Genomic DNA, 17413 nt, shown 5'->3' on the forward strand with positions numbered 1-17413 from the left:
AGTAAAATGAAAAGAAATGCTAAATTTCAAACGTGTGCTACTTAGCCAATATTAATTCCTTAAATATTTCTCTAAAATTAAAAAAAATTCAAACTGAGTTTAGAGATTTCTTTAATGACATATTTTAACTGTAAAATATATGTAAGATTACTAATTATTAATGATGAGAAATAACTATACCTATAGTTATACCTGCTTTCCCTCCCACCTTAATGTTTGTTGGTTTTAGTGTTATTTTAAGATTGCCAAACACTACAATGTTTACATTCTGTTCAGTTACCCAAATTTAAATTATTTGATTTAATAATTGATCAGTTCTAATTAATGAGACCCAAAGCTCATCATCAATCTTTTTACTAGTTTCTCTATTCCTGAATGCTTTATTTTGATCCATCTTTTTGTTGGCTTGATTGAATAATAGTGTTTTTGAGAAAGACCTGGGGTCCACGCTTTATATGTTGTGTTTGTATTTGAAGAATAACTTAACTCAGCATAAATTACTTACTTGGGTTATACCTTCTCGGACCCTCAGAACTACGTAGTTCTTGATATACTATCTTTTGGCATTAAAGGTGCTGTAGAGAGGCTGAGGCCAAATGGAACTTTAACTGTCTTGACTCTCAATACCACACATGCCATGTTTTTATGGCTTTGATGCCAATAAGACTATTCCTTATTACTGAATTTAATTCATTAGTTCACCACATTAACATATTGTGGTGTTATTATTCTGAATCAGTTTCCTCATGGTCACTGCAGATCAAAAAGATACACTGAGTCAAGTCTTTCTGCCATGGATTTTCTATTATGTAATTAAAGATGTTTTTTCTCCTGTTTGTAATATTCTGTTCATACACATAATTGATGTTTTTTTCTATTTCTTTTGACTAATAGATTCTCTTTCTGAAATCATATCTATATTTTTTCTTTTTTCATTATTTTTTCCAAGCCTGTCTGCTATCTCCCTTGCTGCATTTTTAATTGTTACTATTTTATTTTCTGTTCTTACAGCATGACTTTCAGTTCTGTAATAGTCCTGAGCTCTGCTAGTTACTTGTCTTCCCATTTATGACACTGGCAAATATCTTAGAGGTTACTTTTTAGGGAGATCATGCTTTTGATAGCCTCAAAGAAATTATAGATAAGACTTTATCTGAACACTTCCTCCTATATTTCCTTGATTCATTTTTCTTGTGTGTTCTTTAGCTGCCTTTTACTTTTGCATCTTTCAGCTGACATAAATGGAAAACATCAGCTCAAACTGATTAAAATAAGAAAACATTGAACTTACAAAAGCACATTCCAGAGGTAGGGCAAATTCTAGATCTGGTAGGATCAGTGGTTTAAATACCTGGAGTTTTTCCAGCTTTTCATTCTGCCATACTCAGCATTAGTTTCATCATGGCCATTTCCCCTCATAGTTATAGGAAGTCTACCAGTGGAAATAGAGACTTATATTCATCAGAAATTATTTACTGAGTAGCTATTGTAGAAAAAAAGAATTCTCCTCCAATAATGTATTTTTAAATTATTCCTCTAATTTACGTACCCAGTCCAATAAATGACAATCACTAGAGGAATGCCATGTGACTGGAATAGAGCTGAATCAAAATCTAAAACGGAGATAAATTCATCTTTTCCTAAGTTGGTGGGGGAGATGGATTCTTGAGCAAAATAAGTAAGAAAGGAGTTGGTGTGTATGCTTGGAAGGGGGCTGGGGTTGTAAGAGGGGCAGGGACTGGCTTCCCTGGGACCCTTTCTGACTATTACTTATCCTTAGATTGGGCTGCCCACCATGAAGAATAGAACAGGGAAGATTGGAGGTTACGAAGCAATGAGAAATTCACCAGCCTTCACTACAGTTTGTTGCCTTATAACCAGATCATGTATTTCCTTTGCCCTCAATTTAAGGCATTCAGGGAGGTCATGTGGCTCATACAGAAGCCCCACCACATTCTCCGAAATTATGTGATTACACTGCCTCTCTCCCCTTTTTCACTTCCTTTTGCTTCATTGACCAACATTATAAGCCTTAAAAGGCAGAATTGGTACATTTGTATCAGTTTTCCTTCACCTCAGTTCCTCTTTCATTCTGTAGTACTTAATTACGTCTCTACATGAACAGTGTTTGCTTTTTCAAGGTCCAGCCAATCCTTTAAATGTTATTATTACTATCGAAGATCATTAGATATGACATTCAGGACCAAAATACTTTGGAGTCATGCTTGTAGTCCAAGAATCATTCCTAGTCACATGCCACACTTCATTGTGTTTGGCAGGTGTGTTTGTTGGAACTTTAATTGTAACTAAAGATCATCCTACTTGTTTTATTCTTGCCTTCTCCCACCCCAAACCTTGGCCAGACTAAAAATATTTTAGTCTTTCACCACCACCGTCATCTCTTTGGGTAGAAAAAGAAAAGTAAAGATTTTTTAATGCTATTGTCTTTGACCAAAATTCTTTCTGTCTTGTTATTTCTTGAAATGGATATTAAGTTTAGGTATTTTTAATCATAATGTTTCAATATATGTATCTATAGCAAAAAAAAATTAAGTTTGGTTTTGACCATACAACACAAATTGTGACTTATAGTGCTTTGTTTTTATTACTGCTCTGCTATTCCATAATTTCTATGTGCCTGAGGTTATTTAGAAAAATGCTTTTTAAATTTTCAAGTATTTAGACTTTTTATTTTAAATCTTTGTTATTAATTCCAAGTTTTATTATATTCCTGTCAGATATTGTAGCCTGTGAAATCTGTAAAGAATTAAGGGTTTTTCTGTTATTAATAAACTTAATGATTGATTGTAGACAAACACATAAGGTTTAGACATTTCATGGTTAATATTTTAGTCTAGTTATTATAAGTAAATATTTTACTTCCTCAAAAATAGTTAATATTTAGTTTTCTTCTATTTATTATATAATTGGTTCTTACAGCAATTCTAAGCACACAGAAAGATTACCTTTTAATCTATCCCTCTGCTTATTTACCTATCTATCCATCCACATACATATGTTAAATTTAACCTTCTACTTTGTCCAAATTTTTCATATCTTTACAGGTCTACTTAATTGGTCATACTTTTAAAATAATTTACCTCCATCCACAAGAAGAAAATTGAACAATCCACATTGAACAAAATTGGATTAGGTCACACATAATTTATTTGAAGTCAACAGAGAAACTTTAAGAGCAATAATGTAAAATGCCCATAAATAAAAATAAAATCAAAACACAACTATTTCTGGCAATGATTGTTGTCGTTGTAGCAGTAACAGCTGCTAACATTCATGGAATGCTTACTATGTGTGAGACACTCTCCTACGTGTTTCATGTATGCACTGAATCCTCACAGAGTACTGTGTGCTCAAAGTCCTCAGTCTTCCTCTCATGTTCACTGTAGTGACTAAGTCCTCTTAAGCAATTCTTCACATCCTGCCTCACACTTACTCTTTCTTTCCATTGCCCTTGCCCTACTCTAGGTTGTCAGTGTCCTAGAACTAAATTACTGCAACAATCTTCAAACTAGCTTCCTATTCCTCTTCCAATTAGCTCTATTACTGCCAACTTGTTTTTCCTTAAATACCACAATACATATCACTCAACCTTTGTCAGAAAATCTCAATGATTCCCTCTGTAGATGGAGTCCAAACACTCAAGTGCAGCAATCATGATCGTCAAAAGATAACTGTTCCTGTTTTTTTTTAACATGGACCTTCTCCATATCTGTGACCATTATTGCCTTTCTCTTTAAGCCATGCCTGTTTGCCTAGAATACCCTTTTCCTGGTCTCTACATCTAAGTCCTATTCTTCCTTCAAGACACAGCTGCCTTATATTCATTCTTCAAAAGCCTCTTTAGGAACCCAGCCCTATTCTGAAATCTGTATAACGCCCCTGTCACTCACTGTTTTAGCACATGTCATGGTAGTGTATTTGTTGTTCTTTTAGTATGGGTCCTTGAGGATCTTAAAGTCTGCTTTATACCTTGCGGTGTCCCTAGTGCCTATTTGAGTTGATGATTATAACATTACAGGAAAGATCTACAAAGCAGTCACCTTTCATTTAGATATAACAGTTGCTAACAGGTCCTCTTACTTCTATAGAGAATTGACCCTAGATATTTTCATATGATTATCATCTCCCCTGTTTCATTCCTGGCTAAATGACTGGGCTAAAATATCTCACGGAAAGACATTATATCCTTCCACATTCATATATGTAAAAAAAAAAAAGTAGCAATAATGAGACCAAAAGTTGGTGCTGAGGTGGTTGCCCTAGCTTGACCTATTTTATACGTTACTTTTCCCGGTCATTCGTATAACTAATTGAACTGTGGTACCAAGATATGGTGAAATGTACTTTAAGATGGTTTAATCAGAGTGACAAAAGCGGGAGTGTGTAGCTGTTTGCCGGTCTATTTTTATCAGCAGTTCCCTATCAATATCCATACCTGCCAGTCAGGAGTTCATACATTAGGATTCCCAGTGACCAGTAGTCGGCTGAAATGTCATGGCCTTTGTTCAGGATGATCTCTGGGGCTACATACTCTGGAGTCCCACAAAAAGTCCATGTTTTCTTTCCAAATCCTATTTTCTTTGCAAAGCCAAAATCAACCTTTCAAAGAGAGAAAAGCAAGATACTTAAGCTTCTTATGATTACGTTTTAAAGTAATAAATTGTTTTGCTGAAGTACACCGATGATCATAATAATTTAAAAACATGCACGTTTTTATAGTTCTATCTTCTCAAAGGAATAGTCTGTATTGCAAACAAAGTCTCCCTGACGAAACTCAGTTTTAATTGGAAAAGTTGACATCTGAGTATAGCATAAAATTCACATCATTAAAAATAAAGGTAAATCTTTCTTTCTGAATATAGTTTTCATTTTTCCTTTGTTTATGCTAATGGAGGTTAGGGTATAAACACAGAATCTCTTCTGTACATAAAAATTTTTAAAGACCAGTTGGGCCTACTTAACATCTTTCCCAGAATATAAATGGTTTCTGCTGGATTTAATGAAGTTGACAATTCATTTAGTATTAATTATTTGAAGTTATTTTATTGTTGCAGGAAGTAAGTAACATAGTTATGAGACTGGTGACTCTGCCCTTGGTAAGCATAAACAGAAATAAAATTATAATGTATTCTTCATTTTTCTGGAACTCTTTTGAAGGAAGAGTCTTGACTGCAGAAAATCTATTTTTTCTAAAACGATTTGGTTGAAACTACAAATAAAAAACTGCCACTGATTTGATTTCTTTAAAAACCACATGCTGAATAACAATTCTAAAAAGTTTAAAAATGGAATCAAGCTGTAACAGATCCAACGAAAGTTGTGCATTTGTAAATAAGAGAACTTCTCTTCTATGGTAAATCTTTACAACTTTTGACTGTTATTATTATTACTATTACATAGCCTGGCTAGCATTGCTTGTAAAGCACATTTTTTTTTCTGTGACCATTATTCTTAAATCTAAAATATTGAAATGATTTAGAGTTTTCCATAATATAAAAACCCATTGCTCGTGAATGGCAAAAAGCCGACTAGAGAAAAGGACTTCTAGGCCTGTACACGTGCCAGTAAGTACGTTTTCTCGTGCTTATAAAAGTGTGTTTTGCCAGAGTATTGTTAATTCAAACTTAGCCAACTTAATTTTTCATAACTGATGCATCATTTGAAAGAACATTCAGTTGAAAATTGTAATGCTAAAACCTGCTTTTAAGAAAGTTACAACATGGAAAAGGAAAACTGAGATTTCATATTAGCAAATGAACACAGTTTTATAAACAAATATTTTAAATCTGCAGGGCAGAAAGCATGTGTGAAATGCACTGACCAGTTTGGCATAACCTCGGTGATCTAGGATGAGATTTTCTGGCTTGAGGTCCCTGTAAATGATTCCTTTGGAATGCAGATAGGCAAAAGCTTCTACCACACATGCTGTGTAAAATCTGGTTGTAGAATCTTCAAACGAACCTCTGAGATACAGAAAAGGAATGAAAATTGTACGAAAAATTAGTTTCTCTAATATGGCTTTATTTTTTTTTCTCATTTCACTATATTCGTTTGTCAAAATTTAACCCAGAGACCACTGTCCTAATAGCTAAATGTTACATGATTGCCATTACATTGGATTTTTTGAAGCATTCAAGGATTAAGTTAAGGAATTCTCTGTCTTTATGAATGGAATAGTTAAATTTCACTTCCTGAAAGGGCTGAAAGGGCAGTTAAACACACAACACATTTCATGTACTTAGTGTTTTCTTCTCAACAGCCCACTACAATCTAAAAAGGCACAGACTTATAGCAGTAGGCAGGAGAAAAAAACAATCCTATTTTAGAACTTGCTTACCAAGCATTTGTTTTTTAAAGGAGAAGTTTATGGGTTATTCATATTTATTCTCAGAGGGCCTGTTTTTTAATCTTTCTAAACAATGCACATACTGTTCATGAAAATGTGAATAAAAGCTACTGTTTTCAAAGAACCACTCTGGAAATGAGTTGTAATGCTACTGATGCAATCATAATGCAAACTAAGTACTCTTCTGTTTTTGAAACTCCTGCAACCAAAACAAACAATATCTATCTCCTACACGACTGCATTCTTATTAAGAGGAAAAGATGGACTAAAAGACAATTAGAAAGAAAAAAGTAACTAGAAGGGAAGGTTTATTAGTAATCTTGATTATGATGTTTAGCAAGAAGGCTCTCTCTTTCTGTCTCATATATATGTGATATATGGGCACATACATGTTGATTGATTGAATGAAATAATTTACAAAAAACCTTAGTATCTAAGGTTAAACCCTTCTTTCTAGGGCAGAAAGTTTAAATTTTAACTCTTCCCCCACCATGGTACTTTTTAAATAAACCATGTTCTTTTTTTCTTTCCTAAGTAGTAAGCACAATTTAATAATTTCATTTCATAATTTAAAAATATTAGTGTGAACATCAGCTCCTGAGGTGGTTGAGAAGTAACATGAGTGACAAGCACACAAATGATTTTATTAATAGTGTGCAACAAATGATAGTCTCAGAGCTTGCTTTCATGAGTCTCTGATGCCTATTTGCATTTTGGTGACACTTTTTTTTTTTTTTCCAAAGTTGTACAGTAAAGTTTAACAAACTGGGCAATGAAATATGGTCACATTTTTACAAAATTTATAAGTGAATCAAGGCTAAAGCAACCACTTTTCAGGCTATCTTTCAGAAAAAGGTAGTATCTTCCAGAAAGAGAATGTCTTTGGTTCAGCTACTAATGTAACTTGAGTTTCACTGAAATAATCAGCTTTTCCTAAGAAAAATATCATTCTTCTGAAACATAATTAATTCTAGGCATAATGATATCCATTCCTCTAGATTCTAGAATCTTAACTATAATTACCATGATTCTTGAATCTTTCTTGAATAATATCTGAATGGCACAATTGCGAATTTATGAGCACAAGAGAAAGTTTGAGAATGGCATCCGTATGAGGAAATGAATGATATACTTCATGGTACAATTTTCCTCCGACTTGAAGATATCCTTGGCAGAGCTAAAATTCTATAATCGTATGTATTTGCAAAGGGATTAAAGTATTGCCTTGAAGGTCCTTTCTTCTTTGCCCTTAATTAAGTATGTTTACCTATCAATAGAAGCATGTTTCTTTCACTTGAAGAGATTATTTACCTTAAAGTGTAAGCATCTGTGTACAGATAATTAAAATATAGCTTTAGATACACTGCTATGAATTCAATCCCTTCTCAATGGAGAGCATTGCAAAGTAAAACAAAACAAAACAAAATGAAAGAGTAAAGGGAATGGTCTTATTTTATTTCACACTATAGATCTTGTTCTTTTTTTTTCTTTTTTTTTTTTTTTTTTTTGAGATGGAGTCTCGCTCTGTCACCCATGCTGGAGTGCAGAGGTGCAATCTCGGCTCACTGCAACCTCTGTCTCCCGGGTTCAAGTAATTCTGGTGCCTCAGCCTCCCGAGTAGCTGGGACTACAGGCATGCCCCACCCCCCCCCCAGGTAATGTATTATGTTTAATAAAGATGGGGTTTCACCATGTTGGCCAGGATGGTCTCAACCTCCTGACCTCGTGATCCACCCGCCTCTGCCTCCCAAAGTGCTAGGATTACAGGCGTGAGCCACCGTGCCCAGCCGAACTCATTCTTTTTTATGGCTGCATAGTATTCCATGGTGTATATGTGCCACATTTTCTTTATCCAGTCTGCCATTGATGGACATTTGGGTTGGTTCCAAGTCTTTGCTATTGTGAATAGTGCTGCAATAAACATATGTGTGCATGTGTCTTTAAGTAGAATTATTTATAATCTTTTCAGTATATATCCAGTAATGGGATTGCTGAGTCAAATGAAAATTCTGATTCTAGATCCTTGAGGAATTGTCACACTGTCTTCCACAATGGTTGAATTAATTTACACTCCCACCAACAGTGTAAAAGCATTCCTATTTCTCCACATCCTCTCCAGCATCTGTTGTTTCCTGACTTTCTAATGATTGTCATTCTAACTGGCACGAGATGGTATCTAATTATGTTTTGATTTGCATTTCTCTAATGACCAGTGATGATGAGCATTTTTTCATGTGTCTGTTGGCTGCATAAATGTCTTCTTTTGAGAAGTATCAGTTCATATCCTTTGCCCACTTTTTGATAGGGTTGTTTTTTTTCTTGTAAATTTGCTTCAGTTCCTTAAATATTCTGGATATTAACCCTTTGTCAGATGGATAGATTGCAAAAATTTTCTCCCATTGTGTAGGTTGCCTGTTTACTCTGTTTACATAAGGACTGTCTAACTGTGATTTTAGTGGGCCTTTTTGAAAGCTTACAAATTCCTGATTACTGTTAGTAGAAGAGGAGATTATTTCTACAGTTGTGACTCTGGGCAACATACCTCTGCTTCATTAATAGTCAATTGGTAATGGAATCAAATGGACAAATGCATTGTTAAGGTTGTAATGAGAGTAAATGCTTAGGTGAGAGATCAATTTCTCATGAAATCTCTGCAGAGTATTGTATTTGCATTCTTAATAAGCTGGTCATTAGCAGAAAGATGGAAAAATGCTAATACAAACGCAAATTCATGAGAGGAGGCTATATTTTAGAATATGGACCCCGAAGCAAGAAGCCTGGTCTCAACTCCAGACTCCATTTACTGTTTGTTCTTGAGCAATTAACTATATGTCTCTGGGTTTCTGTGTTCTTATGTGCAAAATGGGGCTAATAAAAGTAACTATCTCATTGGATTGTTGTGAAGATCCAAATAATTAATAATGCATGTACTGAAAATAAGTTTCTGGTACACAACTTGGGCTCACTAAATGTAATAGTAGCCACTATGATTGAGCACCAGAAAACTCTTTTTTAGCTACTATGTCTTAATATAGGAAAATTAACTAACATAGTATAGAACAGGGATGAAGCATTTTCAGGGTGGAGGTTGGGGGTTTGCAACACCAATCCTCTCTGTTATTGAAGTGCTTCTGACTGCCAAGGCTAACTGCCACAAATCAACTGTGAAGAATCCTCTGCTAATCTCTGTTCTTTTCACTTTCCCCATGCTTCTCACATGGGCCAAAATTACCCTTTTATTGCCTGCCAATCAAAGCTCTCCCTTTTTCACCATGAAGCAGACGGACCACAAATTGTACATCTTATGGTCTTCAGTTCTTGACAACTCTATTTGTTTCCAGTTTTCTTTGTCTTGAGTCATTTTGGAATGTGGAGGGTTTTAGAAATCTAGTTTCCATTCCTTCAACACATTTATAGTGAGTATCTTTCACATATAAATATATTTGTGACGGCTTTTGAAAATTAAATGAAAACTTTGTCTCAAACTTTGATAAATCTGTACAATGCATGTACACAAAATGTTTACCAGCACCTCACTGTCCCATCACTGGATGTGTGATGTAGATAAGTTGTGAATTTTAAAATAGACATCTTGAAAGCAGTCACAAAGCATAACACTGAGGTGACTTACAATGAAAAATTACTATTAGAATTGCAAATGACAATGTAAATTTGATTTAAAACAAACCCTGTTTCATCAACAGTTTTGAGAGTTGCTTAAAGAAATAAATCACTTGCCTTATATAACTGTTTGAAATAATGAATTATGCCTTGACAGCTGTGTCATTTCAATTAAAACAAGTAAGAGAGAAGGCCCTTATGCCCTCTTTGGGGATGGATGGTTGCTCTAAGCTAGATGGCAGTAGATAACAATTTGAGAGAAATAGAAGGTTATTTATGAATATTGATAGACTCAAATTAAAATTTAATCACAATGTTTAGTCAACTTGTCATAAACTGAGTTCTTGGAAATCAGAATGTAACAGGAGCAAAGTATCTTTCATCAGAATATTTCACCTTTTTCATTGATGAGTAACAACAATCACTGAGTGTATGAACCTGAAGTATGTTGCAATCTGTGCAGATTTATTGCCAATTTTAAACTTAGGGAGGCTAAATCATTACAAAGATAGACTTATTTTCTTTGAAATACCTTCAATCTGTGCCAACTATTAGGGCATCTAAGATAGAATTTAAATAATTGCCACCTTCCACAAAATAGCCAGAATCAATGAGAATGAATATAAAAAGTAATGCACCATTCATGGGTTTACAACATACATATGGTATGACATGACCAGAAAGTGAGATGTATCAGATTTGAAAATTATGGCTTCATAAGTCGTTATTTAAGATATTCAGTAAGAAAAATAAACATACATATGTTAAAAATTCTAATTAAGTAAATAATTGAGATTTTAAATTTTATTCAGTTCAAATATACATTAAATACTGATATTAATATATAATACATGTGTTAATGTTTTACATTATATTCTATGTTAATATAAATATGAATATATATTTATTTACCATATTAACCACTTACACATTATTACAAAAATTGCAGGATTTGCCAATTCTTTAAGTGTTAGGGAGGGAAGGTGAATAAAATATAATTTGTACCAACTTATTACAAATAATAGGACAGAACCAGTGGGACACAAAATGTCATAAATTAGAAAATAAAGCATAATAGCTAACAAAGAATAAACCAGGGAAATTTATAGGGGCAATTAACATTTCAATGCTGTAGTTCATGTCTCAAAGCTAGGAAATATGTATTAGTCCTCAAACCCTATTCCTATTTGTAAATAGATGGCATCATTTTAATTCTTATTTCTTGACAGCAAATACAACAAATAAAGAGCCGCCCTGTGCTTCTCTTCTCTTCTCTTCTTTCTCTCTCTCTCTTTTTTTTTTTTTTTTTTTTTTTTTTGGAGTTTCTCTCTTGTTGCCTAGACTGGAGTGCAGTGACGCAATCTCAGCTCACTGCAACTTCTGCTTCCTGGATTCAAGCGATTCTCCTGCCTCAGCCTCCTTAGTAGCTGGGATTCCAGGCACCCATCACCATGCCCAGCTAATTTTTTTTTTTAATTTTTAGTAGAGATAGGGTTTCACCATATTGGCCAGGCTGCTGTCGAACTCCTGACCTCAGGTGATTCACCCGCCTCAGCCTCCCAAAGTGCTGGGATTCCAGGCTTGAGCCATGGCTCACAGCCTCTGTGCTTCTTTTCTATGTTGATGAGAAGACAGAAAATGAGAAGCAGGGAATGGTCATCTCAGCTATGAGGTGAGAGGAGGATGATGTCTGGGTTGTCATCAGAGTCTTCCTGTGCTAAATCTCTGAGGCTTGGAGTTATTTCCATGTCAGTAATGAAAAAGGTCAGGCCAGCCTTTCTTCAGATCAATCTATGTAAATTTCTTGTATACTTTCAGAATAGCTTTTCCATTATTGCTTCTGTCCTCTGACACAAGAGGAAAACTGAATACATTGACGGGGTGGATTTTTTGACCCCAGATATTTTCATATACACTGTGACTAATAGCATAATGGTATAATCTTTCCCTTGGTATTTTTTTATATATTTCTAACAATTAATCTTTAAGATTTTCAACCCCAATTTGAACAAACAGAAAGCTGGTCAATGGCAATATTAATTGGAACTTGAATGTCTAAAACTATGTTTCTTTCCCCTGGAAAGTTTTTTGAGAAGGAAAAGGAAAAATCACTTAGAATAAAAATCAGGCTACATGCCTACATAGGAAAGAAAGTTGGCCAGGGACAATTATTCTGAGATGATTTTACCTATAATGGTTAATTCAGCACCTCTAAATCTTTAGGAATAAGCAGGTAGCCACTATTACTCTAGATCATGACTCTTCATGGAGTATTAATTATATTGGGGAGCTCAGCAATTGTGTACCTCAAGTCCAAGTGTGATAAAAGGGAGAAATAATGTAAGGACTATTTCTGTAGATCATGACTCTTCATGGAGTATTAAGTATACTTGGGGGGCTCAGCAACTGTGTACCTCAAATCAAAGTGTGATAAAAGGGAAGAACAATGTAAGGACCAAAAAGCAACCAAGTGGAAGTAAAGAAATCCATTGATATTTTCCTTCCCTTTACTCCTCCCCAAGTAAGCTGCTTCTTAATAGCAAACCTTTGCTACCAGAGGCATCAGGATACGTCTCACTCAGAAGCCTTGGCTGGCATTATGAACAAAATGGGAAATCGAGTTAAGTAAGGCAAATTATGAAATAATACTTTCAAAAATAAGTTGAAAACGAATGCCTGTGCATGTTTGATGCCTCATGAGTGGACTTTAAATTGAGTTTTATTATTATTATTATTGTTTTTATTGTTCTGGTTAAGAACATCATTAAATGATTTAAAAAGCTATGAGAAGATGTTGGAGAGATCATGGCAGTTGGGAGGCAGGACTAGATTGCAGCTATGGACAGAGTAGTGGGTGGTGGCTCACATTGTGAATTTCAGCTCCAGATCAACTGCAAGAACAAACCAGCAATCCCAAGAGGACCCAAATACCCTCTGAAGGAAGTGGACTGCTGCAGGACCCAGGAGACACCCCAGAACTGTGAGTCCCTCAACTGTGGAAGTGAAAAAGGGAGACCCTCCTCCCCGGACACACCCTGCCACAGGAGAAGCTGAAGGTCTGTTTTTGGGAGAAGTTTCTGACTTTACTTGGAGCTGAGTCAATTTGGAGAGCTGAGTGAAATACAGGGGAAGAGGAAGTAGCAGAAAGGCCCTGGGAGCTCGCTGGGTCCCCTAGCAGGCCATTCCTGCCTGGCACCAAAGGGATCCAACAGAAAAGGAGCAGGGGGTAAAACTACACAGGCAGAAGCAAATCTGTAGCTGAACTTTGTAACAGTTTGAACTGGGTGAGAAGTCTCCTGTCCTGAACTCGGGGGAGGACGCAAATCTGGTGTGTAGGCTTCACAAGTGGAGGAAGAACCAAACCCTTTTCTTTCAAAGCTGGGAGGCAGATAGCCTGGGCCAGGTTTTCAAACCCTATCACTCTCCACCTGGAAATGGTCTGGGGGCTGTTGGGGGTGGCACAGTGGAAGTGAGACTGGCCCTTCAGTTTGCATGGGAGCTGAGTGAGGCCTGTGACTGCCTGCTTTCCACCACTTCTCTGACGACCTGCGTGACTCAGCAGAGGCAGCCATAATCCTTTTAGGTACACAACTCCAGTGACCTGGGAATCCCACCTCCATCCCCCACAGTAGCCATAGCAAGACCCACCCAAGGAGAGTCCAAGCTCAGACACACCTAGCCCCACCCCCCACCTGACAGTCCTTCCCTACCCACACTGGTAGCGGAAGACAAAGTGCATAAAAACTGGGAGTTCTAGGATCCCGCCCACTGCTGGTTCCTCCCCGTAATACCACAACTGATGCTTTCTGGAAAGTGCCACTTCCTGACAGGAGGCCAAACAGCACAAAAAAAAGAACATTAAGCCACCAAAGCTAAGAACCTTCACGGAGTACATTGTACCCTCCCACCGCCTCCACCAGAACGAACATTGGTATACAAGGCTGAGAGAACCATAGATGGTTCACATCACAAGACTCTGTGCAGACTACCCCAAGTACCAGCATGGAGCCAGGTAGACTGGCTGGGTGGCTAGACCCAGAAGAGAGACAATAATCGCTGCAGTTTGGCTCACAGGAGGCCACATCCATAGGAAAATGGATAGAGTACTACATCAAGGGAACACCCCATGGGACAAAAGAATTTGAATAACAGCTTTCAATCCTAGACCTTCTCTCTGACAGAGACTATCCAAATGAGAAGGAACCAGAAAACAAACCCTGGTAATACGACAAAACAAGGCTCTTCAACACCCCCCAAAAATCACACTAGTTCACCAGCAATGGATCCTAACCAAGAATAAATCCCTGATTTACCTGAAAAATAATTCAGGAGGTTAGTTATTAAGCTAATCAGGGAGGGACCAAAGAAAGGTGAAGCCCAATGCGAGGAAAGCCAAAATATGATACAAGAAGTGAAGGGAGAAATATTCAAGGAAACAGATGGCTTAAATAAAAAACAATAAAAAATTCAGGAAACTTTGAACACACTTTTAGAAATGTAAAATGCACTGGAAAGTCTCAGCAATAGAACTGAACAAGTAGAAGAAAGAAATTCAGAGCTCAGAGACAAGGTCTTTGAATTAGCACAATCCAACAAAGGGAAAGAAAAAAGAATAAGAAATATGAACAGCCGGGCACGTTGGCTCACGCCTGTAATCCCAGCACTTCGGGAGGCTGAGGCGGGTGGATCACGAGGTCAGGAGATCAAGACCATCCTGGCTAACACGGTAAAACCCCATCTTTACTAAAAATGCAAAAAATTAGCCAGGCGTGGTGGTGGGCACCTGTAGTCCCAGCTACTTGGGAGGCTGAGGCAGGAGAATGGCATGAACCCGGGAGGTGGAGCTTGTAGTAAGCCGAGATCGCGCCACTGCACTCCAGCCTGGGTGACTGAGCGAGACTCCGTCTCAAAAAAAAAAAAAGAAATATGAACAAAGCCTCAAAGAAGTCTGGGATTATGTTAAATGACCAAACCTAAGAATAATTGGTTTTACTGAGGAAGAAGAGAATTCTAAGAGCTTGGAAAATGTATTTGGTGGAATAATCAAGGAAAACTTCCCCAGCCTTGCTATAGACCTAGACATCCAAATATAAGAAGTACAAAAAACACCTGGGAAATTCATCTCAAAAAGATCTTTGCCTAGGCACATTGTCATCAGGTTATCCAAAGTTAAGACGAAGTAAAGAATTTTTTTTTTTTTTTTTGGAGACGGAGTCTCGCTCTGTCACCCAGGCTGGAGTGGTGCAGCTCACTGCAAGCTCTGCCTCCCGGGTTCACGCCATTCTCCTGCCTCAGCCTCCCAAGTAGCTGGGACTACAGGCGCCAGCCACCACGCCTGGCAAATTTTTTTTGTATTTTAGTAGAGACGGGGTTTCACTGTGTTAGCCAGGATGGTCTCGATCTCCTGACCTCGTGATCCGCCCGTCTCAGCCTTCCAAAGTGCTGGAATTACAGGCTTGAGCCACCGCGCCTGGCCTAAAGTAAAGAATCTCAAGAGCTGTGAGGCAGACACACCAGGTAACCTATAAAGGAAAACCCATCAGATTAACAGCAGATTTCTCAGCAGAAACCCTACCAACTAGAAGGGATTGGGGCCCTATCTTCAGTCTCCTCAAGCAAAACAATTATCAGCCAAGAATTTTGTATCCAGCAAAACTAAGCATCATATATATATATATATATATATATATATATATATATGAAGGAAAGATACAGTCTTTTTCAGAAAAACAAATGCTGAGAGAATTCACCATTACCAAACCACCACTACAAGAACTGCCAAAGGAGCTCTAAATCTTGAAACAAATCCTGGAAACACATCGAAACAGAACCTCTTTAAAGCATAAATCACACAGGACCTATAAAACAAAAATACAAGTTAAAAAGCAAAAACAAAAAACAAAAGAAACAAAGTATACAGGCAACAAAGAGCACAATGAAGGCAATGGTACCTGACATTTCAATACTAACATTGAATGTAAATGGCCTAAATTGGCCACTTAAAAGATACAGAACCACAGAATGGACACGAACTTGCCAATCAACCATCTGCTGCCTTCAGGAGACTCACCTAATACATAAGGACTCACATAAAGTAAAGGGCTGGAAAAAGACATTTCATGCAAAGGGACACCAAAAGCCAGCAGGGATAGCTATTCTTATATCAGACAAAACAAACTTTAAAGCAACAGCAGTTAAAAGAGACACAGGGGCATTAAATAATGATAAAAGGCTTTGTCCAATAGGAAAATATCACAATCCTAAACATACATGCACCTAACACTTGAGCTTCCAAATGCATAAAACAATTACTAATAGACTTAAGAAATGAGATAGATGGCAACTCAGTAATAGTGGGGGACTTTAGTACTCCACTGACAGCACTAGACAGGTCATCTAGACAGAAAGTCAACAAAGAAACAATGGATTTAAACTAAATCTTGCAACAAATGGACTTATTAGATATATACAGAACATTTCATCCAACAAACACAGAATACACATTCTATTCAATAGCACATGCAACTTTTTCTCCAACATAGACCATATGATAGGCCATAAAATGAGCCCCAATAAATTAAGAATATTGAAATTATATCAAGCACTATCTCCTACCACAGTAGAATAAAACTGGAAATCAACTCCAAAAGGAACCATCAAAACCATACCAAGTACATGGAAATTAAATAACCTGCTCCTGAATGCGCATTGGGTCAAAAACGAAATAAAAATGGAAGCTGAAAAATTCTTTGAACTGAAAGACAATAATGAAACAACATATCAAAACTTCTGGTATATAGTAAAGGCTATATCCTAAGGGGGAAGTTCATAGCCCTAAATGCCTACATCAAAAAGACTGAAAGAGCACAAACTGACACTCTAAGGTCACACCTCAAGGAATTAGAGAAACAAGAACAAATGAAACCCAAACCCAGAAGAAGAAGGGAAATAACCAAAATCAGAGCAGAGCTAAATGAAATTGAAGCAAGCAAACAAACAAAAGAATACAAAATATAAATGAAACAAAAAGCTGTTCCTTTCAAAAGATTGATAAAATTGATAGATCATTGGCAAGATTAACCAAGAAAAGAAGAGAGAAAATCCAAATAACCTCACTAAAAAATGAAACAGGTGATATTACAACTGATACCACTGAAATACAAAAGATCTTTCAAAGCTACTATGAACATCTTTATGTACAAAAACTAGAAAACCTAGACGAAAAGGATAAATTCCTGAAAAAATACAACCTTCCTAGCTTAAATGAGAAAGAATTAGATACCCTGAACAGACAAGCAGTGATATTGAAATGGTAATTGAAAAATTACCAACAACAGAAAAGTCCAGGACCAGACGATTCATGGAACAATTCTAGCAGACATTCAAAGAATAATTTGTACCAATCCTTTTGACACTATCCCACAA

The 17413-nt window shown here is 36.6% G+C and overlaps 1 protein-coding gene and 1 long non-coding RNA gene across 5 annotated transcripts in view; one reads left to right on the plus strand and one right to left on the minus strand.

Moving 5' to 3' along the window:
* LOC126963256 (uncharacterized) overlaps positions 1 to 17413 on the plus strand; it is a 64359-nt gene that overhangs the window by 22844 nt on the left and 24102 nt on the right. Inside the window, exon 3 of one of the 2 annotated variants that reach the window (XR_007728995.1) lies at positions 3066 to 3131. The exons of the other annotated variant lie outside the window; for it this stretch is intronic. This is a non-coding gene — a long non-coding RNA (uncharacterized LOC126963256). Of the gene's footprint in view, positions 1 to 3065; positions 3132 to 17413 lie in introns of those variants that run through there. 2 annotated transcript variants of the gene reach the window in all.
* The window catches only part of PRKG1 (protein kinase cGMP-dependent 1), a 1349224-nt gene that overhangs the window by 9285 nt on the left and 1322526 nt on the right, over positions 1 to 17413 (minus strand). For all 3 annotated transcript variants that reach the window (XM_050805423.1, XM_050805422.1, XM_050805424.1), the window contains 2 exons: positions 5843 to 5984; positions 4457 to 4620 (listed from right to left, as the gene is read on the minus strand). In XM_050805423.1, the coding sequence (XP_050661380.1) occupies positions 4457 to 4620; positions 5843 to 5984 (306 nt within the window). The remainder of the gene's footprint in view (positions 1 to 4456; positions 4621 to 5842; positions 5985 to 17413) is intronic.

Source organism: Macaca thibetana, chromosome 9 (genome assembly GCF_024542745.1).
Source record: "Macaca thibetana thibetana isolate TM-01 chromosome 9, ASM2454274v1, whole genome shotgun sequence".
Classification (NCBI taxonomy): Eukaryota; Metazoa; Chordata; class Mammalia; order Primates; family Cercopithecidae; genus Macaca; species Macaca thibetana.